Consider the following 23,365-nt stretch of genomic DNA (forward strand, 5'->3'; position numbering starts at 1 on the left):
AGGCCCCAGGTGCCAGACACAAACTGTCCTGGCCATTCCCTGTTGTGGTAAGTGGTGGGACAGAAGCAGGCTGAGACCTATTCCTCTGTGGCCAGAGAAGGCACCACTGAGAAGGCTGCATTAAGGTCTCAGGAGGGGAAGTCCTGGAGGAAGGACTGTTACCAGGCGGAAACTAGAGGAAACTGTAGAGTTTATTAAACTAGCAGCTTTATTGCCCTTTAGGGTCCCAGTTTCACTTAAGGAGATTTCGAAGTGCTTGAGGGAGGAAAACCTGTAAGAAATGGTGGAGATCAGGGAACAGGCCTTGGGAATCCTGGAGTGGGGTCACAGTGAGAGCCAGGTCAGCCCGGGAGACAGAGGCCACGAAGACCAGGAGCGGCTCAGCCTCTGGCCTCTGTTCAGCACTGCTCAATCCTCTCAGCTCCTGGGTTACCCGAGCCTCCGTCGCCAGCCATTCTCCTCCTGTGCCAGCACCGCCTCCTCCGCCCCCCTTGGTTTGCTGCTGCAAGCGTCTCCGGGCACGCCGCCTCCCCTGCCACACGCGGTGCCCCAAGGCGCAGCGCCAGCTCACGGATGAGAGTGACTCCCCCTTCTCTGTCTCAACCTGGGACCCTTCTTGGGCTGCCTGAGGCCCTTTGGGACTCTCTTCTGCCAGCACCCCGCGGCCTGACTGCTCCTCTTCTCCAGTGGCTAGACACTTTGCAGTTGCCAGGGGAGGCTCCCCCGACTGCCCAGGGCTCTGCATGGCCCAGTCCTGCACTGTCTCTCCAACCTCTATAACCATTTCTTCCACCCCATCTTTGCTGTGGTCCCCCGCACATCCCTGCTGCTCGGGCTCCCCCTCCTCAGAGCTCTTCTTCTGTTCTAGTTTCAATCTTTTGCGTGATCCTCCCCGGGGAGAATCTCCAGTTCCACCTCCCTCTGAGCGCAGTCTCTTGGTCCCCTGTTCTATATGGCAACCCAGCGCTTCCCTCAACACCTGGGCCAGGGCAGCAGTGAGCTGGGAGAAGGGAGCAGCAGGTAAAGGGATGGGTGTTGACGACAGCAGGGAGCTCGGGGAGCTGGGCTGCAGAAGGGGGAGCAGCCCCCAGTCCCGACCGCGGGAAGAACGCTGCTGGTACTGGAGGCTTCGGCAGTAATTGGCTGCCACTCGGCAGCAGTTCTGTAGCCGCCCGGCCACCCTGCTGGTTACATTGGCGGCCACATTGTGACTCAGGTCAAAGGGGTCTTGGAGATTCATGGGGCCCAGACGCAGACCCTCCCAGAGATTAGAGGGCAGGCCCTCTGCCACAGGCAGTGCCTGGCCCTCCCGCAGGGACAGCAGTGAGCCCCGAAGATCCCAGCCAGAGACGCAGGAGAAGAACTGGGCTAGCAGGGAACCTGGAGGAGGAGGAAGACCAGGGAAAAGGGGTTACTTAGAGGCCAGAACTGATACAGGCCCTGAACCAGGACCGTTCTCTTAGCAGGACTTTCTTTTTCCCTTCCAAATGGCTCAGAACAAGGGCCAGAAGCCAGGCCTCTTTGGTCCCTATAAACAAGAGGCCACGCTCTCTCTGTTCCCCTGGAAACGTCTTTCTCCAGATGCTGCCCCCTCCCTTGCTAGCCGTGTTAACGTTAGGCCAGCTGCTTCGTTATCCCGAGGCATGGTTTCTTCATCTGTGAAATGGCAGTAACAACACTAGCTGTCCGTCAAAGCTGCTGTAAGAACCACGCCCAGCACTCAGTGACCGCGGGGCATATGCGTATGCCCTACTGTGTGATTAACACCTTTCATCCATCCCCACACTCACTCAGGGGCTCCTTATTGGTGCTGGGCTCCAGACTGGAGGCATCTCTGGGGAAACTACAGTCCCAGCCATCAACCTCCACCTGTTCGCCCTCACCTGTGAAAGTGAAAAAAAGGCATGGGTCAGCCTGGAAGCTGGAAGCCTGGAGGAAAAGGGTGAGGGTCAGAAATGAGGGTGGCAGCAAAGATCTCACTCCCAGGTGGCTCAGGGCATCTAAGTGAGACAGAGGAGGGGAGATGAAGTTCGGGAGATGAAGTTCATGAGATGGACAGGGTGCGGGCCGGGCTGCTGTACCTGCTTCCTGGGTGAGCTGGGACACAGTAGGCAACACAGGGGGGTCCCTGGTCTGAAGGAAATAGATCACGAGCAAGGTCAGGGCGTAGTTATTGAGAAGGGGGCCGCTCCCTGTGTAAATAATAAACAATTCATTAGAGGTGCTTCCGGTCCCCTCCAGGGTGGTCTTTCCCAACCCTGCCCCGCTTCTCCTCTGCCCCAAGGCCAACTCAGCCCCAGGTCTGTCCTCACTCTCACCTGACAGCCCTCGACCCTGAGCCCAGCAGCGGACAGTGTACACGAGGGGCCTCACTCGCCCATCCAGCTCAGAGCAGAGGCTCAGGAAGCGCGAGTTATGCAGGGCCAGCCTGGGACAAAAGAGACAAGGATGTTAGGGCTCAGGAACCCTCTGGATCCACATCACCGCCAGCTCTTACTCCAGACTTGCTTAAGGGGAGCGAGGAATAAGGCCCAGAGGTGGTTCCAAAGTGTCTGCTGACACACTGGCCTTGTGAGAGAGCACACAAAGAACACTACATCCTATTTGCCCATCTTGGACACCCACGGAGCGTGTCGTTCATTGTAAGACTGCTCAGAACCTTGAGTGTGCATGGAAACAGAGGGAAGGAGGGAGGAAAGGAGAGAGAGAAAGTCGGGGAGAAAGGGAGAAAGCTGTCTGCATTTAACTTAGCACCTTCCAAACTTACTCAACCGTGGAACTCTTTTTTTTCTTCTTTTAAATTTACTGATTTTAAAGAGAGAGAGAAAGGGAGAGGAAGAGAGAGGGAGAGAGAGACAGACAAACATCCCTTTGTTGTTCCACTTATTTATGCTCTCATTGGCGGTTTCTTGTATGTGTCCTGACTGGGACGCAAACCCACAACCCTGCTGCATCAGGACAATGCTCCAACCAACTGAGCCAGCCAACCAGGGCTTGGAACTCTTCCTAAACCCCTTAAAAATAGTATTCCAGCCCTGGCTGGTGTACCTCAGTGGATTGAGTGCGGGCCTGTGAACCACACGATCGCGGTTCGATTCCCAGTCAGGGCATATGCCTGGGTTGCAGGCCAGTTCCCAGCAGGGGACTCATGAGAGGCAACCACACATTGATATTTCTCTCCCTCTCTCCTTCCCTTCCTCTCTAAAGATAAATAAATAAAATCTTTAAAAAAATAGTATTCCAAAAATCACACGTTATGACTACTGAAATGGAAGCCACACAGGAGAAGAGCAGCCAAAAGAGGGATAGGACCGAACAAGGACAACCGCGAGGCTTGACAGGTGCAAGAGCTCCCCACGCCAGGGTTCCTGCCTCAGCCACCCCGGAATGCTCAGGGGGCCTTCCCCAACCACCCCCCTAAACAAAGGTACCGGTTACTGAGGGAGATGTCACCATGGAGACCTGAAGGCCGATGGCAGAACTTGACCACGGGGCGTCGGGCAGAGGGCACAGTTTGGACTCTGTACACTCCAGGGACACAGCCCCGAAGAATGGACCCCACGAGCTCCAGCATGGCTCCCTGCTCTGTCTTCTCCCCCTTCAGGGCCTCTGCTAGTTCCAGAGCCTTCCCGAGGTCCCCCTCTCCCTGGCCCTCCTGCAGTGGTGAGGCTGGAGGCAGGGACTGGGGAGAAGCGAGGGTCTCAGAGGCCAAAGCTGAGTCTGGAGTGTGGGGTGCCAGAGAAGAGGAAGGGGTTTCTAAGTCCAGGGCTTCTGAGTCTTGGGGAGAAGACGGAGGCTGTGAGTCTGGAGGGGAGGCTGGGGTGCAGGCCAGGACTTGAGGGTCCACTGGAGATGCAAGGGCCGAGTCCAGGGACGGAGACTCTGGAGCCTTTGGGACTGGCTGTGGATGGAAACGAGCTGAGTGAAGGCGGCTGCTGTCCCGTAGCCAGGGAACATTCCCGTCCCCAAGACATACCCGAGACTTACTGCTTATTACGTGCCAGGCCCTATTCCAAGGCCTTTATACATATTAACTCATTTAATCCTCACAATACTTTTTTTAAATTAAAAATAACCTTTTAATCCCATAAAATAAAGGGTCTGTATTGTGCACAGAAATGTCACTGTCAAGAAAAGCCAAAGACGGCAGAGCAACTGTCCTAGAGGAAAGAATACTGAGGCAGCACGACAGTCCGCCGTCAGGGCAGCTGCAGAACATTTCTGTGCATTCACGTCCTGTAGTGTCTTACACGCGTGCCAGGGGAGCGCCGCCTCAGCCGGGTACCTGCACTGCGCTCACGCACCGGAACCCTCGCTCCGTAGGTGGTGCATGCCGAGTGCTAGGCGGGGAAGGCACGGCGTGTGCAACCTCCTCTCAGGCGGCTCAGCAAATTGTGTGTGTGTGTGTGTGTGTGTGTGTGTGTGAGAGAGAGAGAGAGAGAGAGAGAATGATGAAAGAAATGTTCTCTCCCTGCCCCCTCTCTAAAAATAATAAATGAAATCTTTAGAAAAAAATACAAATAAGCAAAAAGGTATAACCCCAAAATGACCTTATTGTATGTCCTGTCATATATTTTTTCAAAATAAGATATTCTACATGACACTTCGAAATCTGGGTTTTTTCCTGTTACAAGTGCCAATTCATGTGCATCCGGTCTATATACACCACCTTCACGTTTCTCGGGTTACAACAGCCCTTCCAGGTGGGCCCTTTAACAGATGAGGCACTGAGGCAGGAGAGGTGAATGCTTGCCCAGGGTCACACAACCCTCCCCACTGACCACTTCCCTGGGCACTCACCTGGGGGTCTTCCAAGTCGCCCAGATCCAGGAAGAGGTCGAGATCACAGCCATGGACATCAAAGCTGTTTATAGAAGAGCCAAAAGGATGGACCACACAGCCTGGGTGCCGAGCAGAGAATACAGGTCAGGAGACGTGGGGGGAGGCTAAGGGGTGGAAGAACACAGCGGGGCACGAAGAGCAACCGAATGAACCCCTGTAGCCGAGGGAGCACTGAGGATGCAGACGTGGGGGAGGAAAGCACAGGGCAGGCAGGGCGGGCTCAGACCCCGTGAAGGAGGTGGCTCACCAGGGAAGAACTCTGTGAAGACCTCCTGTATCAGGGCCACCACGAGGCTCCGAAGCTGACGCTCAGCCTGGGACAACTCCCTCAGCCCCACCAGCTTTACCATTTGTGCCCCCACGTCTGGGGCCTCAGCTAGTGCTGTGGCGAGCTGCTGACTGTCTGGGGCCGCTCCTTTGGGAGATTTGGAGGCCGGTCTCTGGAATTCTTTCTGTTCCCGTGGCCGGACGCGTAGGCGATGTCCCCCCAGGCTGTGCTGGGGCTGTGACAGAACAGCTTCCTGGGCACCCACATCCCCCATCTCCACGATGGCAAACACTCCCTGGAAAATCACAACAGGTGGGGATGGCGGTTTTGCAACCAAGCACCCAAACACAGGGACGGTCTGACAGTGGGCAAGAAGTTTGAAGTGGGGAGCACCCGCTAAGCCAGGAATGTTTGTCGCTGTGGCTGGAACAAGGAACACATTCAGAGAAGCAACTGTCCCCTCCTCGCGGATCCCGCACATGTCACTCACCCCTGCTGGCCTCTGAAAACCTCACTTCACCCACTCCAGTGTCCCCACCCCTCCCCAGTGACAGAGCCTCCCCAGTTTGACTTGGGCCCACCCTCACTTCTCCTTCTTTAACTAGACTCTGTGGACATTGACTGAGAATCCACGTAATGAACGCTGCTAGGTGTAGCTACGAACACATAAACCCTACCTTTACCTAACTCACCATCTGGGAACAGCAGAGATGCAGCAGCTGTGTGGCTATGATTTGGTTGAGTTGAGGAACGTTCACTGACCCATATTTTTTTTTATTTTATTTATTTTTATTTATCTCTAGAGGGGAAGGGAAGGAGAGAGGGAGAGAAATATCAATGTATGGTTGCCTCTCGTGTGTCCCCTGATGGGAACTGGCCTGCAACCCAGGCATGTGCCCTGACTGGGAATCGAACCGCGATCGTGTGGTTCGCAGGCCCGTGCTCAATCCACGGAGCTACACCAGCCAGGGCCCATATTTTTTTTTTAAACTAAAATGTTAGCAAGAGCAGGAAAAAATACTGCTATAGGGAAAAAAAACTACATTTTTCTTTTAAGCCTATAGCACCAAACATTCCCAGGTGGTTAGTTCCCTCCAAGTACTAACCAGGCCTGACCCTGCTTAGCTCCCCGAGATCAGATGAGATTGGGTGCGTTCAGGGCGGTGTGGCCGTAGACAAAATCCACATTCTTTTACATTCTCTTCAGTGGCAAAGCTGGAGCCCCCTGCCTGTTTATGTCAAGAAACCCTCTACAGCCTGGGCTGCTGTGGCTCAGTGAACTGGGCACCAGCCTGTGAACCAAAGGGTCATAGGTTCAACTCCCAGCCAGGGCACATGCCTGGGTTGCAGCCAAGTTCCCCAGTGGGGGGTGCGCAAGAGGCAACCACACATTGATGTTTCTCTCCCTCTTTCTTCCTCCTTTCCCCTCTGTTTAAAAATAAATAAAATAAAATCTTTAAAAAAAGGAAAGAAAGGAACCCTCTAGAGTAATCAAGACGGTGTGGTACTGGCATAAATATGCAACCCTGGCTGGATAGCTCAGTTGGTTAGAAAATCATCCCAATACGCCAAGGTTGTGGGTTTGATCCCTGGTCACGGCACACGCAGGAATCAACCGATGCATGCATAAATAAGTGGAAGAACAAATCTATGTTTCTCTCTGTCCCTTTCCTCTCTAAAATCAATTAAAAAAAAGAAAACAAATGCAGATGAAGGAGATGTAACTGGGACTCCAGAAATAAGTCTATGGGCAGCTGAATTCCAACAAAGGTTGAAAACGAATGGCCAAGACCGTTCACCAATGAAAGCACCGGCTTCTCAGTACAAGGTGCTGCAACCAGCAGAGGGCCACACACAGAGGCGCGGTGTTGGACCCTACCTCTCACCACATTCCAAAATTAACCGGTTGTAGGGGGCTGGTACAGCCTCACCAGCACACAGGCCCGAGTCACCAGCGGGGGTGACTGATACAGGGTGTGCGTTTCTTTAGTGGGTGACGGAAACCTTCCATAATTAGACAGTGGACATGATTCCAGGGCCCTGTAAGCACAACAGTACCCCTCATCCAAGATTTCACTTTCTGCCCTTTCGGTTACCTGTGTTCCACCACAGTCCAAAACAAAAGAAACAACAAAATATTCCAGAAATTAACAATTCACCAGTTTTACACTGTACACCACTCTGCCCGGCACGGCACAACCACGCCCCCTGTGACCCTGCCCACCCTGCTCTAGCCAGCGGGTCTGCACCGCACAGGCCACCTGTGCGTCGTCACTTCAGTGCTCCGCAGTGCTCCCGTCCTGGCGAACATTCTTTTACTTGATGATGCCACCTTCACGTGACTTTCAATACAGTGCACTGTTACAACTCTTCCACTTCCTTGTCAGTTGCTCTGGCCACTCTCTCACTGTGCCTAGTCTGTAAGTTAAACTTTACAGTGGACATGCACATATAAAAAGTGTTGTGGACCCTCGGACAACGTGGGTTTCAACCGAGGAGGTCCACTTACACAAGGATTTTTTCAGTGGACCTGTGCAGTGGAATTTTTTTTTATTGATTGATTTTTATATATAGAGAGAAAGACATCGATTTGTTGTTCCACCCATCGAGGCATTCACTGGTTCCTCCCTGCATGTGCCCTGACTGGAAGATCGAACCCACAACCTTGGCGGACTGGGACAAGGCTCTGACCAGCTGAGCCACCCGGCCAGGGCCCGTGCACTTTAAATGACCCTTGCAGTTCAAACCCATGTTGTTCAAGAGTCAAGGATATGTATAGGGTTCAGTACTATCCACAGTTTCAGGCATCCACTAGGGGTCTTGGAAATGTGCCCCCACAGGCAAGGGGGGACTACTGTATACTAACAACCACTAACCTGCGTATTTTAAAAGGGTGACTTCGAGGGGGTGAGAGGAAGTAGAAGAGGGCAAAGGGGGGTAAATGGTGTCGGAAGGAGACCTGACTTGGGGTGGGGAACACACGTACAATATGCAGATGGTCTATTACAGAACCGCACACCTGAGACCTACGTAATTTTATTAACCAATGTTACCTCAATACATTCCATAACAATTAAAAATTAAAAAAGGATTCATTTTATGCTGTGGATATCACATCTCAAGGGAGGATAGAAGGAGGGTGCCCTGCCTACCCTCGCGTCCACCCTTCCACCAAAGAGAGCAAAAGGCCACAGGGAGGCCCAAGAGCACCTGCCCAGATGAACCTTCCGCCCTGAGAAATCACACAGCTCTCCACACAGGCTCGGCACGAGTCTGCAGGCAAAGCCCCGGGTAGACAGAAATCGGGTGTCTGCCTGCCCTCGTCTTTGTGCACACACTTCCCTCAAGAACCTCCATTGAAAACGCCAGGAAGAGCAGGACTGGAGGTTCAGAAGCCCCCGTGGCCAGCCATTCTGCCCTGTCAGGACCAGCATATGACACCCCAGCTAGAGCCGCCGCTCTGTTTTACACCAAGCAGTTCACAGACAATTTCTAAGTCTCGTAAGACTTCCACAAGACATGTATTTTTCTTCCCATTTTAAAAATTAAGAAACTAAAACCTGCCCTAGGTGGTGTGGCTCAGTGGATTGAGCCTATAGTTATATGTAATCATGGTTATATGTACTAGAGTCCTGGCCAATTTGATACAGAGAGAAGTCTACTGAAGAGGCCTCTGGAAAAGAGACTTTCCTGAGAAATAAAGAAAAGGGGGCAGGGCAGTCTGGCTCAGCAGGCACTAGCCTTTTATACTCTGCCCTTCAACTTGCCCCTTCTTACCTGAAGATATGGAAGCAGCATCTTCACGTCTATGAAGTACGAGGCACATGCCAATGACAGGCCAGGAGAACAGTAAACCCCTGGACTTCCTGTTCTAAGCCATTGCAGGTCAGTTGCTGAATGCAACCCCTAAGAAAAACAGACGCCGTCCCATTCTAAAGGAAGACCTGGAATGCTGAAGCAACGGGGGATCGCCTAACTGCGCCCATATAACCAGGATGCAAACCCAACGGTGAATTTTTTTCCAGGGACTAAAGAGACTGTACGGAAGCAAGACAAAAAGGACCACAAAAAACAAGCCTGTTTGCCCAGCACTGTCCAGAGGACAGAGCGTTCTGACCAGATGACCTCAGTGCCCCTCAGTGTAAATTAATAATCTGGTTTATCCACCAGTCTCTTGTGGAATTAGGCTGTATCTCCCAATGACGTGGTTTTAAAGCACCCACTTCATGGTAATTACTCATTTTAACTGTCTACTTTCTCCACTACAGTGAGCTTTGTGCAAGCAGGGACCACATCTATCCTGTTCACTACTCAGAATGCGGCTCTTGGCACCGTGCCTCGCACAGTCAGCAGTTAATAAACCTCAGCAGGCCCTGGCTGGCCAGTTCAGCCGGTTAGAGCATCATCCCAATACGCCAAGGTAGCAGGTTAGATCCCCCGTCAGGGCACATATAAGGAACAACTAATGAACACATAAATAAGTGGAACAAAGTCATGTTTTCTCTCTCCTTTCCTCTCTCTTTCTCTAGAATAAATTTTTTTTAATTTTAAGTTTTAATAAATAAATAAATAAATAGCAAATAAAAGGTTGACTGAATAAGTAAGCGAACTACAAGTGCCCCAGTGACTAGCTCTGGTGAACTGAGAAAAGTCAAGTTGGGTGGCGTTCACAAAGCTGGCTAGCCCAAGTGCCCTGGTGTCCACCATGCACAGGCCACAACAGGAACCAGCCAAAACACACTCCTGGTTTCTCTCTCTCTCTCATTTATTTTCATGCGTTCCACATGTGACTCACTATTTCCCCTCAGAGCCATTCACTCTACCTTGTCCTTATCCATGACGACACTGGCCACAGGTCCAAATGCCTGGAAGTACTCAGAGAGCTGAGTAGAATCCACATTCCGGGGAAAGCCACTGACAAACACACTCCGAAGTCCCTGGGCCTTTCGGGCAGCTCGTAGTTCCACCAGATGCCGGTGCTTCCGGCCTCCCAAGTGGGCATCTAGGCTGGGTCCTGCAAAGGCAAACGTGAAACAAAAATATCCAAATCACTCTTCCGCATACTTGTCCCTGATTTTGTTCTCTGCATCCTAAATCCTACTTGGAAGCCATAGAAAGCCATCTGTCTTTACATGTAGTGCATTCCAAGTAGTTCCTAGGAAAACTGACTACAAGTATTTCTGAAACCACCTAGAAATGCTAGGAAGAGCAACACCTACAAACTGAACCAAAATTAGCAGGTAACTTATCCAAATCATATACAGAAGAACTAAATATATCAGGCCCTATGGGTCATCTCTGAGTATGGTATAAAAATGACAAATGAAGCATCATCCCAATATGCCAAGGCTGAGGGTTTGATCCCAGGTCAGGGCACATAAAGAATCAACCAATGGCCCTAACCAGTGTGGCTCAGCTGGTTGGACGTCATCCTGCAAAGTGAAAGGTCTCCAGTTTAACTCCCCGTCTGAGCACACGCCTAGGTTGCAGGTTCAGTCCCCAGTCAGGGTACATAATCAATTGGTGTTCCTCTCTCACATAGATGTTTTTCTCCCTCTCCTTCCCTTTCCCGTCCTCTCTCGCTAAAAACAAATATATTTTTTATTTTATTTTTATTTTTTTAGATTTTTAATTTATTTATCTTTAGAGGGGAAGGGAAGGAGAGAGGGAGAGAAATATCAATGTATGGTTGCCTCTCGTGAGTCCCCTGCTGGGAACTGGCCCACAACCCAGGCGTGTGCCCTGACTGGGAATCGAACCGCAATTGTGTGGTTTGCAAGCCCACGCTCAATCCACTGAGCTAGGCCAGCCAGGGCTATTTTTTAAAATTTTTTAGATTTTATTTATTTATGTTTAGAGGGGAAGGAAAGGAGAGAGGGAGAGAAATGTCAATGTATGGTTGCCTCTCGTGGGTCCCCTGCTGGGAACTGGCCTGCAAAACAGGCATGTGCCCTGGTTGGGAATCAAACCATGATCCTTTGCTTCACAGGCCCGCACTCAATCCACTCAGCTACACCAGCCAGGGCAATATTTTAAAATATTTTTTAAAAAAAGAATCAGCCCTGAGTGATGTGGTTCAATGGGTTGAGCATTGGCCTGTGAACTGAAAGGTCACCAGTTAGATTCCTGGTCAGGACACATGCTTGGGTTGCCAGCCAGGTCCCCAGTTGGGGGCATGCAAGAGGCAGCCAATCAGAGTTTCTCTCACACATCAATGTTTCTCCCCTCATTTTCTCTCTCCTTTCCCCTCTCTCTAAAAATAAATTAATTAAAATTTTTAAAAAAAGTAAAAGACAACCAATGAATACATAAATAAGTGGAACAACAAACTGATGTTTCTCTCTCCCTCCCTTCCTCTAAAATCAATAAATATTTTTAAAATAAAAATAAGATTACAAATGCAAGATATGAAGCCACACTGTCCAAGTTCAAACCCTCACTCTATCAAGCTGAGATCATGGGCAACTTAATCTCTCTTGCATCAATTTCCTCAGATATAAAATTGAGATAATAATAGTACATAACAAATAGATACAGTTCATATATAGCACTCAACAGAGAAAGTCAGGTACATGGCAAATGAGAACAAAATTTAGTTGCCATTATTTTTACTACATTTTTTAGTCAGCTGCTTCATGTCATCAGTGCCTATAGGGCCAGGGAAGACGCTCCTGGATTTCTGGCTGGCCCTACTGGACATAACAATAGAGCCATTCATAAAGGGGAAAAAAGGACTATTAATGACTAAATAAACCAATTTCTTCTTTTGGAAAAAAAAGGAAAACCCTGTTTCGGTAATACCGTGATTCCAGACTTCAAAGTGAAAACGGAGATTTCATTGAACCCCGTGTGCTGTCATATAAGCACCTTGTTAACTTTTCCAAAACCACCTTCCGGTTATGTTCGCCATGGTACTTCACCCATCTTTGCCTCTAATTAAATCAGGGCTTCCCTTAATTATTACCTTCCCTTTGACCCCACAATTCCCCCAAATGTCTATAAAGCACTAAAATTGCCATCTTTAGATCATGAGCTCCTTCATTTTCCGAATGCCCTCTCACGGCAGAGGCCAGCAAAGTACCAGGCACAACGGGGGTGTCCAATAGATGGTGGTTAAAGGGAGAATAAAACGACGAAACTTTCGTCGTGGAGACTTCGGATACTGGAAATGAGGATGTAAGGTGGTGAGACTTTCCCCACTCTCTAATACCTCGGGACGGGCGGAGTGAAAATGGAGGTGACTCCACCTTTATCCACTTCACAAGAACTATGACCTGTAACCCTAACTTTCTCCAGGATCCAAAGACGAAAGCCCACAACCACCCCTCCTCACTAGCCACCGCTTACGGTTGGCAGTAGTGACGTGACAGAGGCAGCAGCGGAAAGCCCCACGCGGCAGCGATTCGACATCCGAATCCACCGCCGCCATCGCGACTCCCCGGTACCGAACAAATGCAACCACTCCTGCCACCAGCGGAACCCAGCCTTCCAAATCGTGATGTACTCGGAAGCAACTTCCGCCAGTACAATAGGAAGTGACGTAAGGCAGCTAATCTGCAGGCACACTCCTCCGGAAACGAAGTTCCTTCGACCCAGGGTTCCGTTTCAGCGGGTATTAAGGCTTTATGTTTATGGGGTTTAGGAAGAGCCGCCCTTCCACGATTCTTATCTGCATGCAGTAAGCCGATTGGTGTGCTCTGAGCTATTCAGGTGCTGATTGGCTCAAAGAATCGTGAATATTAATAACAACAGACACTGACGGGCGCGGGGTTGGCAGCCAGCTGTTTCCTTGCTGGTGATCCTGGGCAGATTGTGCAGTGCTTTACGGGGCAGTAGAGAGAGATCCGCGCCGCTGTATCCGCAACCCCATATTTATCTGGGGTTATTAAGCCAGAGGATGGGCAGCCTCCACGAAGCCCGGGGCTGTCCCTGGACTCCCAACCGCAATGCTGTTGTTTCTCTCTCTGCCCTCCCGTCATACCCCCCAAACGGTGTTCTGCAACAGCTTCCTAGTCCCGGCTGGGGAGCTCTGCCCAACCCATCACCTTCTGGACTTCAAGGAGCCACAGCCAGAACGCTGCAGTAGGATGATTCCGGCTTTCTTTCCCCGATAGCGGGCTGCACTCACTAAGAGCCAGAGCCACCAGCCTACTTCAAGGCATGCAACGGGCCCTAGTATGGTAGCAACTGAGTAAAAGACATTGGAAGGGAAAGCCCTGCTTTTCTCTAGACTAGTATAGTGGTTAGTTTATCCTAACACTACAAATGTAAACTCAGGACAAGGTAGGGGACCTGAGGAGGCCCTAGGGACAGGGACCATGAGATAGAAGACTATCATATGAGCTAGGCAGTTCTTGCTGCAGTTATCAGCTCACAGCTGTGGACTGTGGAAAGAGCGCTGGACCTGAGGCAGACTTCTCAAGGTCTGTAACCTTGAGCAAGTCACAACTGCTGAAGATGTTCCCTGTCTTTAAAAGAAAGCCCAGGGAGCACCTAATCCTGATTAGGTGCTCAGGGGACTTATTAATCACCTGAGATGTGTAGACCCTGAGAAAAAAGACGCCTACTAAAAAGGGCTCCTGGTGGCTAAGTGGGCTCAAATTTTCAAAAAGAGCCTAACAGCCATCTCTACTAGGGGCTTCTCATGAAAACTTAACTGCACAAGAACCCTGCACAGACCTGCCTGCACCGTGTTCCTGCCATCTGAGGTAGCCCTTATAAGGGTTCCTGACCAATCAGAGTGCGAATATTTGGAGCCCTCATTTGCATGAGGACGGACCAATCAGGAACCGGGAGCAGGGACTTCCATCCCTGTAAGTCAGCTCCCCTGTGACCCCGAGAGTGCACTCTGAAAAGGTGGGTTTGCCTGGCTGAGCTTGGCTGTTGAAGATCTCTTGGAAGACAGCAGCACCATCAGCACAAAGCTGTGTAGCTACAGAGAGGCTGGACCAGTTAAATTGGGGGCTCCTACTAGCATTGAATTGGCACCAGCCATCAGCTGACAAATGCTTCTATTGGGCCTACCTCAGGTGTCTGCCTCTCAAACCTAAAAAGGCAGGAAACAGCACTAGAGTGGACCCTGATATTAACACAGCTGCTGAGGCTAGACTTGGGGACCCAGGAAGCAGCACTCTGGGCAAATATACCAGAGGTAGGTGGTAAGACCCCCTCCAAGGTGGGCTGTCTTACCCTGGCCTCCAACAACCCCTAGAATTCCATAAGTGAAAGGGAGAGGGCTGTTGAGTTGGGAAAGAGGGAAAAGCACCTTGGCACACACACGTGCCTCTCCTATGGAGGAGTTCCATCCAGAGAACCCGCTCAACCCAACTGCTTTGAATAAATGTCACAGTGGAGCTCCAGCAACACAGGGAGCTGGGGAGCAGTCTGGGTGCCCCGAGAGAGCTGGCTGGAGCAGGCCACCTGTCCAGGCTGCCTACCTCCTAAAGCTGTTCCAGGGCAAGCCCCAGATGAGCTTTTTTTTTTTATCGTTCTTTTTTCCTTTTATATTCCTAATTGAAGATATTCCCCCCCACCACACACACCCATGGCAGAGAACAGCTGAGCCAGGAGAAGCTGAAGAAAACAGCTTTTTATTTGTTACTGTAAGAACCAATTACAGAATCCAAGATTTAAAAAATGGACAAAAGATCTTTATTTCTGAGAATTGGCGTACAAAAGGCGGAGGGGACCAGGGAAGGGAAGGAAAGAGCGAGCGTCAGCTGACGTGGATGCCAGCTTAGGGGCCTTGAACTATTTAGGAAAGTCCGGACACCGGACAGGAAGAGAAACCCCCAATTAGGAAAAAAACAAAACAAAATACAGACAGACACGGCAGTCATGGCAGTGCACGCCCCCCGCCCCAACCAGGTACTGCCACCTGGTAGCTTCCCCTCCCCCATCCCCTTTCACAAAGGGAGGCAAAATTTTTAAAAAATTAAAAAACCCTCCCCCTAAAACTGTCCACGACAACTGTGGGTCCTACCCCCCAAAACAGGCTAGGTTTCCACAATGAGCCAAGTTCCTGCAGTCAGCCTTCTATCGCCAGGCGTGGAGAGGACAGGAAAGGGACAAGCCTCGAAGTGGTAACACGAGGGCAACCCCTCGGAGGACACACTTGTTCCCTCCCTCCCTCAATCCTCACTCCCTTGGATACCAGAGGGAAGGGCACTTGGGTTGCCTGGGCACCCACCCACCCTCTAGCTTTCAGCCCACCTCCCTTCCCCACAGATGCTCAGTCCTCCAGGACAATGGGCTCGTTGGTGCTGGCAGGGTGTGAGGGTGCAGGCAGCGAGACTGGGGGCCTCACTGCAATCAGCGGTGGCTTGACCTTCAGGGGCAAGTTGGGCCTTCGGGCAGCTCGCCGCATTTCCAGGTGTGTCAGAGCCTTCCGCAGGGCCCTGCCAGGAAGAGAAGAGGAAGATCAAGGAGGCTAAGACCCTCGAGTTGAAACCCCACAGACCACACTACAATTTGTCTGACGCTCTCTTTTCTGGCACCCCCCACTCTGCACCCAGCCTTCCTGGAGCTGGTCTCGCTCAGACACTATTTCCTGTGCCTGCCAACCTAGACTGCCAACTTTTCAGCGCCTCCCAGTGTGAGCTCCCTACCTGGTATCTTTTGTGGCCACAAACACCACAGGATTGGGGGCATCAGCTGGGTTTAGTTTCTGACGCTTGGCTGCTGGCTGTGAGCTTGAGCGAATCCCTGAGGCCAAAGGTCTTCCATTGGCAGAGAAGGGAACCCCTGCCCCTGCCATCTGGAAAAGGGTCAGGCAATATCAGGAGAGGGGACTGTCTCAGACTCTTATCAGACATCAAAGCCCACCCCACTCAGCGTGGCCCACTCCAGTCTGTCAACTCACAGTCTCATAGGCCCGTTTGACCATAATGCTCCCCAGCCCCCGATTCTGGGTCAGCTGGTTTCTGTTGATTGGTGTCTTGGTACCCCGAGGTGTTTTTGGTTTCAGAGGTGCCTGGGCCACTGCCAGGTAAAAAAAGAAAAGAAAACTTAAAGAACTTTCATACATTCTTTTCTCTATGCCATTTCCCATGGCATTCCTAAGAGTAGTGATGGGGGACGGGTCTGACAAGCTATTACCAACACAGCTGATCCTTGAACAATGTGGAGGTTAGGGGCACCAACTCCCCCACACGGTAAAAAATCCCCATATGGCCTTTGGCTTCCTAAAAACTTAACCACTATTTCAAAAATCACACAGGAGTCAAATCAGTATGGCCATACTGGATAGCTCATGAGAAGGCATTGTTAACCTACAAGAGGACAGTTTGTTAGACTGAACCTCTAAGGGCTGAATGGGAAACAAAAAAGCGGGGGGGGGCAGCGGGCGGGAAGGTTTTGAGAGTATAAGGACTGAAAGCCTAACGCCACCCGAACTGGTTCCCCATCCTACACCCACCCTGTAACCGCAGTTGGTTCCCCAACCCCTACCCAGATCTTTGACGATAGTTGCCAGGGGTAGCCGCACCAGAGGGTGAATCTTCAATGGAGTCTTGGCGGCCTTAGGAAGTCTGATGGAGCCTGGCGAACAAAGGTGGAAGCGTGGGAAGGAGCTTACCTACCAAGGCCTCTTCTAGGACCAGCAGCCACATCTAATTTCTTCACAAACCCAGGTGGCCTCCTCTCCCTACTGCCATCAGACATCCAGAGAAACCTCGTCTCTGGCAGGGCAGCCCCAAAGCCGCCACCAGCCCCAGCTGTTCTTACACTCTGCCTTGATGGCATTGGCATTGATAGGGGCGTAGGGGCGTCGGGCAGCCCTCCTGGGCTGTAACAGGTCCCTGCACATGCGTCTGGCAAGACGGGTCAGCTTGGTGGTCTGGAGCAGGAATGTTTGCCTGTTCTTAGCCAACAGCTTGGCCCGGTTGGCGCTGGTCGTATAGGGAGAGAGACTTTGGGCTTCAGGTCTGGACAAATGACTCCTTGAGTGTGGCTCCTAGAAGGACACAGTAAAAAGGGAAAAGACTCCCGTTTTTCTTCAGTTCTCTGAAGAGGGCTATTTATCCCCAACTGCTGTCTATTGCTCTCCGACCTACTGGCTCCTAAGCCACCTCCCCCACCCCGACCCTCCCACATGTCACACTGTCACCACACATGGAGCTGGGTGTTCTGGCCTCCGCCCACATTCGCATCAGTATGCTTACTGCTCTCCCCCTCTCCCTGCCCCCACCGGTCCTTACTGTGGTGCCCCGAGCAGCCCCCTCAAGCTGGGTCGGGGTCTTCAGTCCCCCATACTTCTTCCAGTAGATCCAACAGGAAGCACAGAGGCGGCACTGCATGTTGGGCGGGCCCCAAGCATACCACTGAGCAGACTGTGTGGCTGCGGAGCACAGAGAGGAGGTGGAGGTCAGGGGGGAGTGTGCCACCTGAGCCCTTCAGGTTCTTGGGTCGGAGCGGACCTCTCACCCCCTCGGCATCCCTGTCCCTCCCCGGAACTCACTGTGGCAGCTCTCACAAGTCAGGCCCTTCTGGAACCCGGCCCCATTCATGCCAGGTTTTGAGCCCACAGAGATGATCTGGTTAGGGTTTGGCTTCGTGCTAACAGGGGTGGGAAGGAGGAGAAAAGAAAAGAATTCAAAGAAAAGAATCTATATCCACCTCATTTCCATAACGATTTGGCCCTGCCTCCCGCCCAGCCTTAATCACTGAAGAAAGCATAGGTTGGGGAAAGCAAAAGGAAACACGCTAGGCTCCCCGACCCATCACACTTACTAGGTGGGGATGTAGACCTGTTTCAGTTTGCTGTCTGCTTCAGCAGCTTTCAATCTCTTCTGCAGGAAGGGGAGAAAGAGAGGGATCAGGGCATCTCAGCAGGAGGCCTCTGAGGGCCCAGCCTCCCCAGCCCAGATCATACCTGCTGAATGTAGCGGTCTGTGGTTTTCCACATGTAATAAAACTGGACTATGCTAGCAAGTGACTTCCAGGGTAGCTAAGGAGGGCAGAGGGAACAAGGGTGAGCTCACATCTGGCCGCAGGTCCTGGCTCCCTTACCTGCCATCTCTTCCCCCCACTCCTCCTAGCCCCATCCACTTACAAAATCCTGGCGAATATCATTGAAATCCTTCCCGTACTTCTCCAGGGCCTCCTCAAATAGCATGGCCTCTGAGGCGGACCATTCTTCCATCTCATCACGGCAGAGCACTGGGCCTCCCTGGGGCACCAGGGTCGACATGGCCTTCGCCAGGTCATAGCCGTTCCTTTGCAACGTATCCATTGCATGAAACTACAGGGCAGGCAGGAAATGAAGCTGACGACCCGGAACCCTCCGCATGCTCTCCTGCTGCTCTTTAAATGAACCCATTAGCTCAGAAGTAACCCCTCTACTGTCCCCAGGCTCTGCAGTTCCCCACAAGACCCAGCCTGCCTGACCACCCACCAACTCCTACTCACCAGGGTGATATCTCGAGAGGCAGCAGCTGCACTCATGTGCAGGCTGGGCTGCCGAATGGAGCTGCTACAGTCTAGGGCTCTCGCGAAGGTTCCCACCGCTCTAAGACAGAAGTTGAGAAGTCAGGAGGGAAAGAAGAAAGCACAAGCGGGCCAAGGCACTAAGCCAGATGAGAAAAAAGGACAACACCCATGCCAAAATCATAACAACATCCCTCTCTTAGAATGGGACTCAGAACTGTGTCCACACCTCCCTCAGCCCATCTTCCCCATCCACCCACCCCTCACCGGGCCACCACGAGAAACTGATCAATCTGCCGGTCTGTGAGAGGGTTGTCTGGGTCCCAGACCTTCATCTCCATCTTCTGTTGGTTCCGGTTATCAGATTCTCCTGGGGAGCGGGCAATGGCAACCATCAGGGGCAGGCGAGGGAGAAGAGTTGGTATGTTGATGTTCACGATGGCACCTTGCTCCTCCTTGTCTCCTGACTGGATTCTGCCAGCCACCTCCACTCTCAGACTTCTCTTCCCAACTGTGCCCACTTGTCCCCCCACCCCCCACCCCCAGGTTCCTCAGGTCACATTCTGTCAGGGTCACAGCACAGAGCCATGCAGACTGTGCACTGTACAACTCCAAGGCACATGATCCACAGGGACTCTGACGTTAGATAACCCAGTGGCTGTACCGTCTGTCCTGCTTACCCTCTGCCAGGCGATCTGGGATTTCCGCTTGGTACTTGCACCCAACTCGGATCTCACCCTGATCAGCTAGAAGTGTCTTCTGCACAGGGTCAAAGACCAGCGAGTAAAAAAAGCAATCCTGGAGATGGGAAGAGAGAAGATAAGCAGGGCAGCAGTCCTCACAGGCAGGGGCAGTGCACCTAGAGCTCCCCAGACAGGCGGCCTGTCAGCTGTATCTCGTCCACCTGTTCCTCTTGCCTCCTGAGGCAATACCCACTCCCCTCCCTCTTCTCCCAACACCTCCTCTCACCTCCTTTTCCAGGTACTGGCTCAAGATATCTGTCTCGTTCAAGAGGGTCACACTGCATTTTCCCCTACAGGAGAGAGGTCAGAAGACTCTGGGTAAGTCCCCATCCCCTCTCCACCGCATGGCCCGCACACCACCCCTCCTCCTCTCCGTCTTCTAAGCAAGTACCCCCCAGTGGTCCTGCCTGTCCCGTACCGTATGTGGGTGGCTGGTAATGACTCGAACTGCCGAGAAAGGAAAAGCTCCCGGTGCTTCAGTTGATGTCGCTGCTGCTCCGACACCCCAGGCTGCTTTGATTCCTCCTCAAACTCCCCTGGGAGATTAAGGAGGAAGAAACCAAGTCAGAAGCCAACCCAGAAAGAAGCCACTTGGACAGTCTGGCCCGGAGAAACATTCCCTGTCTCAGCTGTTTTCCTCACACTCCCCAGGCACCTGCCTTCCATAGCCCTAACCCGCTAGCTTTCCTGCTTAGCCCTCTCCCTGATCAGAGATGTTCCTAACCCTCCATCACTAACGCTCTTAGGAAAGAGCTGCTGAGAGTACAAAGGATGCCACAGAAATACATCCCACACCCAGGTGGCCAATGCTCAGGCGCCATTCATAAAGCTGAAATCTGCACACCTCAGGCCCAGCAAGAATATCACACTTGTCTCTTTCTTGCTAAACCAGCCCAAGGTCCAGAAACTGAGTGAGATGAAAAAGCATCACACAAGGTCATGTTCCACACTTCCTCTTTTCAGATTTCAGGAGCCTCTTTGCTCTTAAACATCACATGCAACCCTAACTATGCCTCACTTTCTACTTACAGTAGCTAAGTTTGTTTGTGGGGCTTTCCAGGACAGCATCTCTCAACCTATGCCAACCCCTTCTTCCCCAAGGAGCTGTAACTTGCCCTGAAACCTTGGCGGAAAGGGTTAACCTGGCTGGGCGCCAACCAAAGTGGGAGGGGGCAAAAGAGCCACAGGCCCAGGCTCATTGGTGCATTGTTCCCAACCACCAGGAGAAGGGGGAGTGCAACAGGCTCCACCCCTCGCTTGTGTGCTCCGGAAACCCTGTGCGAAGGAAAGGGGGACCACACCCCCACCCCCCTTCTGATTGGACAAGGCCAAGGTCAGCCCCTGCCAGATGGAGCTGGAAACCCCAGAGGGCCAGAGAACTTGTTAGGCCCAGCTCCTCCGTAACCCCTTTATGCCCAAAGCAGCTTGAAGTAAGCAAAATAATTTAGAAAGGAGGATCAAGAGGAGGGAAAAGTAAGCCAAAGTAGAAAAGGAAAAAGAAACTAAAGAAAATTAGAGATATATTCTTTTGAAGATGAAAGTGTAAAGAGAATGAATATAGAGTAAAAGCAAAAGCTGCAAAATGGAAAGGAAGGGAAAACAGAAGAAGGAAGAAAAAAGTGCAAGAAAACTTTCCTCACTTCCTATGCTGTCTTTTCAAAGTGTTCCCGCCTCGTGGTCGAAAACTAAGCCTGCTTCCCTACCACGCAGGAGCAATCTCTTCCTCTTTGCCTTGCCTCAATCACCAGCCATTGTCCTCGAATACCCAAAACTGCCCCCTGAGGGCCCTGCTGCTCTGAAGCTTCCCGTCCCCCATTTAAACACTACCATCTCTCCGACACACATCACTCACACGTGCCCACTCACACACAAGCCGTATCCTGGCTCCCCTCATCATGGTCTCACCACCCTGCTTCCAACCCCAGCATGTAAAAACAGGCTTCCCTCCACAGACCAGACACTTCCCACCCCCAGACTCACACCTGTGCCTTGGGCATGCTACCAGGGCAAAACACCTGCAGGGACATGCCCAGGCCTTAGACCTAGGGGGAAAGGGGCCCGGGGGGTAGGGTGAAGGTACAGAGTCACTCACTGGCATTACTATCAGCCAAGCTGTTGAGACTACTAGAAATGTCCCTTCGCCGGAAAAGGCACACCACCTTTGCCTCCACGTTTCCATTTGCAGTCTAAGAGGGGAAAAAAGGGCAGTGAAAATTGGTCACTGAAAAGCAGAAATGAGACTGTCAGTAAGTTTCAGTAAGCAAGTTTCTAAGGGATGTCGAAAAACCCAAGAAATTATGAGTATGAGACAAATCCAAGGATGCGCTTCCAAATCCTTTTCCTTGGCCCCCAAGAGATAGTATAGTAACATTCCACTAAGCTCTCAATAGCCTTTCCTGAAAGCAAAGACAGAATGAATGAATGAATGAATATGAATGGGCACTTAGGATAGGGTCCTCTGGCTCTCCCACCTTAAGCTACAGACCTCAGGAGAAAGTAGAGACCTCTCTCAGTAGAGCCCACTCTACTTCCACTTCCGGGAAGGGGAGGGGGGAACTCTGCTCCACTCACCTTGTTGAGCTCCTCAATCCGTCTAACCAGGTAAGGATTGCTGGAGGAGTTCTCAAAATAGACGTAATCTGTAGGAGGGGGTGGGGAAGAACCAGAAAGATCAGAGGAGTACCCGGGTAAGAGGAGAGAGAAAGGAGGCCTGGCTGGGCCAAAAGGGGATAAGGATCCAGGCAGACAGGACGCTGAGAAATGGACGGAGACAGACTAACAAGAAATAAGGGATGCACCCCCGCTCCCGACCACCTAGTTCTAAAATTAGATATTTCACTCAAAAGTGAGCCTTAAGGAAGAAATAAGAAGCAGGGGGTTCACCTGCAGTCCCAACTCAGCGATGAAGTTCCAACCCAGTCTCAGCGAAGCAAGCAATTGTTCCGCCTAGGGCAGGGCCCCCCCACCTTTGCGAACCCCGGCGTACCGAGTACGCCCCGGGAGAGGAAACCTCCCGGCGGCTCCCCGGTAAGGGGCAAAGCGGTGGCCCTGGGCCCTTAGCGCCCCATGCCTGCTTGTCAGTTCCTTCGGAACCACTTTCCCAAGATCCGCTCCCCGACGCGGGGACCTCCGACGCAGCCCCGAGAGTGCCGTCGGGGCTGTCTCCGGCCCCACGGGGAGCCTGGGCGTCGGGACGCGTCGCCGTCCCCGCACTCTCGCTCCCCGGGCTCCGGGCTCCGGGTTCCGGTTCCGGTCCGCGCTCCGGACCACGCCGCCCGGGGCCGAGCCTCTGCGGTCCCGGCCTCCAACTTCTCCCGCCCGGGGCCCTGCAGCCCCTGCGCCCCGTACTCACCCCCCACCCGGTACATGTTAGCCGCCATGGTCGTTCCCGCCGCCGCCTCCGGCTGCACAAAGGGGTCCGGGAGACTCGGGGAGTTGGGGAGGGCTCGGCTCGAGGCGAAGCCCGGACAGGGCTAGCGCTTCGCTGAAGTCTCGGTGGGGCTCGCGCAGCCGGCACCTCTGCCGCCTCAGCCGTCACAGTTCATCCCGGCCCGCCTGTCGTCGCTACCGCCTCACGCCTGGGACGCCGAGGCCCGCACCGGTCCGCTCGGCTTCTTCCGGAGGAGCTCGGCTACCGCCGGCCCGGAGCCAGCTTCCGAGTCCCCGGCCCTCGCGGAGCCCCACCAGACGTTGGGCTCTGCCGGCCGCGGGGAAGCCGGGCCCTGACGGCCTCGGGGCTCGCCTCCTTCCGGAACACCTTCGGCGGACGGGGACAAGGCCTGGCGCTCGGCTCAGGTCGGAGAGCGAGACCCCGCAGATCGGCCACTTCCGGAAGCGGCTCGGCTCCCTCCGGCCACCCGCGGCCCGGCGCTCGGTTATTTCCGTTGCATCTCTGCCCCTCCTCCGAGGGCGGGAGACGAGTTGGGCTTAACTCTCTCCTCGCCGCGCCTGCGACTCCGCCTCCGGCCACGAAAGACTCGCGCGCAAGTGCGCCTCGCCGGGTTATTTGTCTGTCATTTGCATGACTGGCCTACTCTCCCTAACCCTTTCCGCGCTCCCCTTTAGCTTCAACCCCACCCCCACAAGG

At 52.6% G+C, this 23,365-nt stretch overlaps 2 protein-coding genes and 1 pseudogene across 2 annotated transcripts; all 3 read right to left on the reverse strand.

The window, feature by feature from the left end:
• Window positions 1-173: 173 nt before the first annotated feature.
• On the reverse strand, window positions 174-12,630 carry TUT1 (terminal uridylyl transferase 1, U6 snRNA-specific). Its single transcript, XM_037052914.1, has 9 exons — window positions 12,458-12,630; window positions 9,934-10,124; window positions 5,090-5,405; window positions 4,801-4,901; window positions 3,432-3,901; window positions 2,319-2,428; window positions 2,082-2,192; window positions 1,791-1,883; window positions 174-1,380 (listed from the first exon to the last, which is right to left on the reverse strand). The coding sequence occupies exons 1-9, from the start codon at window positions 12,537-12,539 to the stop codon at window positions 233-235; spliced, it is 2,622 nt and encodes an 873-aa protein (XP_036908809.1). The 5' UTR covers window positions 12,540-12,630; the 3' UTR covers window positions 174-232.
• Window positions 6,166-6,287, reverse strand: LOC118991831 (uncharacterized; annotated as a pseudogene).
• A 2,054-nt stretch (window positions 12,631-14,684) lies between the features above and the next one.
• On the reverse strand, window positions 14,685-23,327 carry MTA2 (metastasis associated 1 family member 2). Its single transcript, XM_037052920.1, has 18 exons — window positions 22,631-23,327; window positions 21,850-21,917; window positions 21,371-21,464; window positions 19,697-19,814; window positions 19,505-19,568; window positions 19,216-19,333; window positions 18,803-18,905; window positions 18,518-18,617; window positions 18,162-18,350; window positions 17,982-18,056; window positions 17,840-17,898; window positions 17,568-17,665; window positions 17,308-17,447; window positions 16,835-17,063; window positions 16,559-16,648; window positions 15,972-16,090; window positions 15,718-15,866; window positions 14,685-15,507 (listed from the first exon to the last, which is right to left on the reverse strand). The coding sequence occupies exons 1-18, from the start codon at window positions 22,656-22,658 to the stop codon at window positions 15,342-15,344; spliced, it is 2,007 nt and encodes a 668-aa protein (XP_036908815.1). The 5' UTR covers window positions 22,659-23,327; the 3' UTR covers window positions 14,685-15,341.
• Between the last annotated feature and the right edge of the window lie 38 nt (window positions 23,328-23,365).

The sequence above is a fragment of the Sturnira hondurensis genome, unplaced genomic scaffold, assembly GCF_014824575.4.
Source record: "Sturnira hondurensis isolate 20B ecotype Veracruz unplaced genomic scaffold, ASM1482457v3 Scaffold0007797, whole genome shotgun sequence".
In the NCBI taxonomy this organism is placed as follows: domain Eukaryota; kingdom Metazoa; phylum Chordata; class Mammalia; order Chiroptera; family Phyllostomidae; genus Sturnira; species Sturnira hondurensis.

What these genes read in the sequence shown, in the direction of transcription:
- TUT1 (XM_037052914.1), bottom strand. Translation starts at nt 12,539, where the DNA reads ATGGCGGCGGTGGATTCGGATGTCGAATCGCTGCCGCGTGGGGCTTTC. An exon ending in TCAGGGTCGAGGGCTGTCAG is followed by an intron (nt 2,193 to 2,318) that starts GTGAGAGTGAGG and finishes TTATTTACACAG; the next exon opens with GGAGCGGCCCCCTTCTCAAT. An exon ending in CACCAATAAGGAGCCCCTGA is followed by an intron (nt 1,381 to 1,790) that starts GTGAGTGTGGGG and finishes CTCCTCCTCCAG; the next exon opens with GTTCCCTGCTAGCCCAGTTC.
- MTA2 (XM_037052920.1), bottom strand. Translation starts at nt 22,658, where the DNA reads ATGGCGGCTAACATGTACCGGGTGGGGG. An exon ending in CAGTTTCTCGTGGTGGCCCG is followed by an intron (nt 18,618 to 18,802) that starts GTGAGGGGTGGG and finishes CTTCTGTCTTAG; the next exon opens with AGCGGTGGGAACCTTCGCGA. An exon ending in ATGATATTCGCCAGGATTTT is followed by an intron (nt 18,057 to 18,161) that starts GTAAGTGGATGG and finishes TGCCCTCCTTAG; the next exon opens with CTACCCTGGAAGTCACTTGC.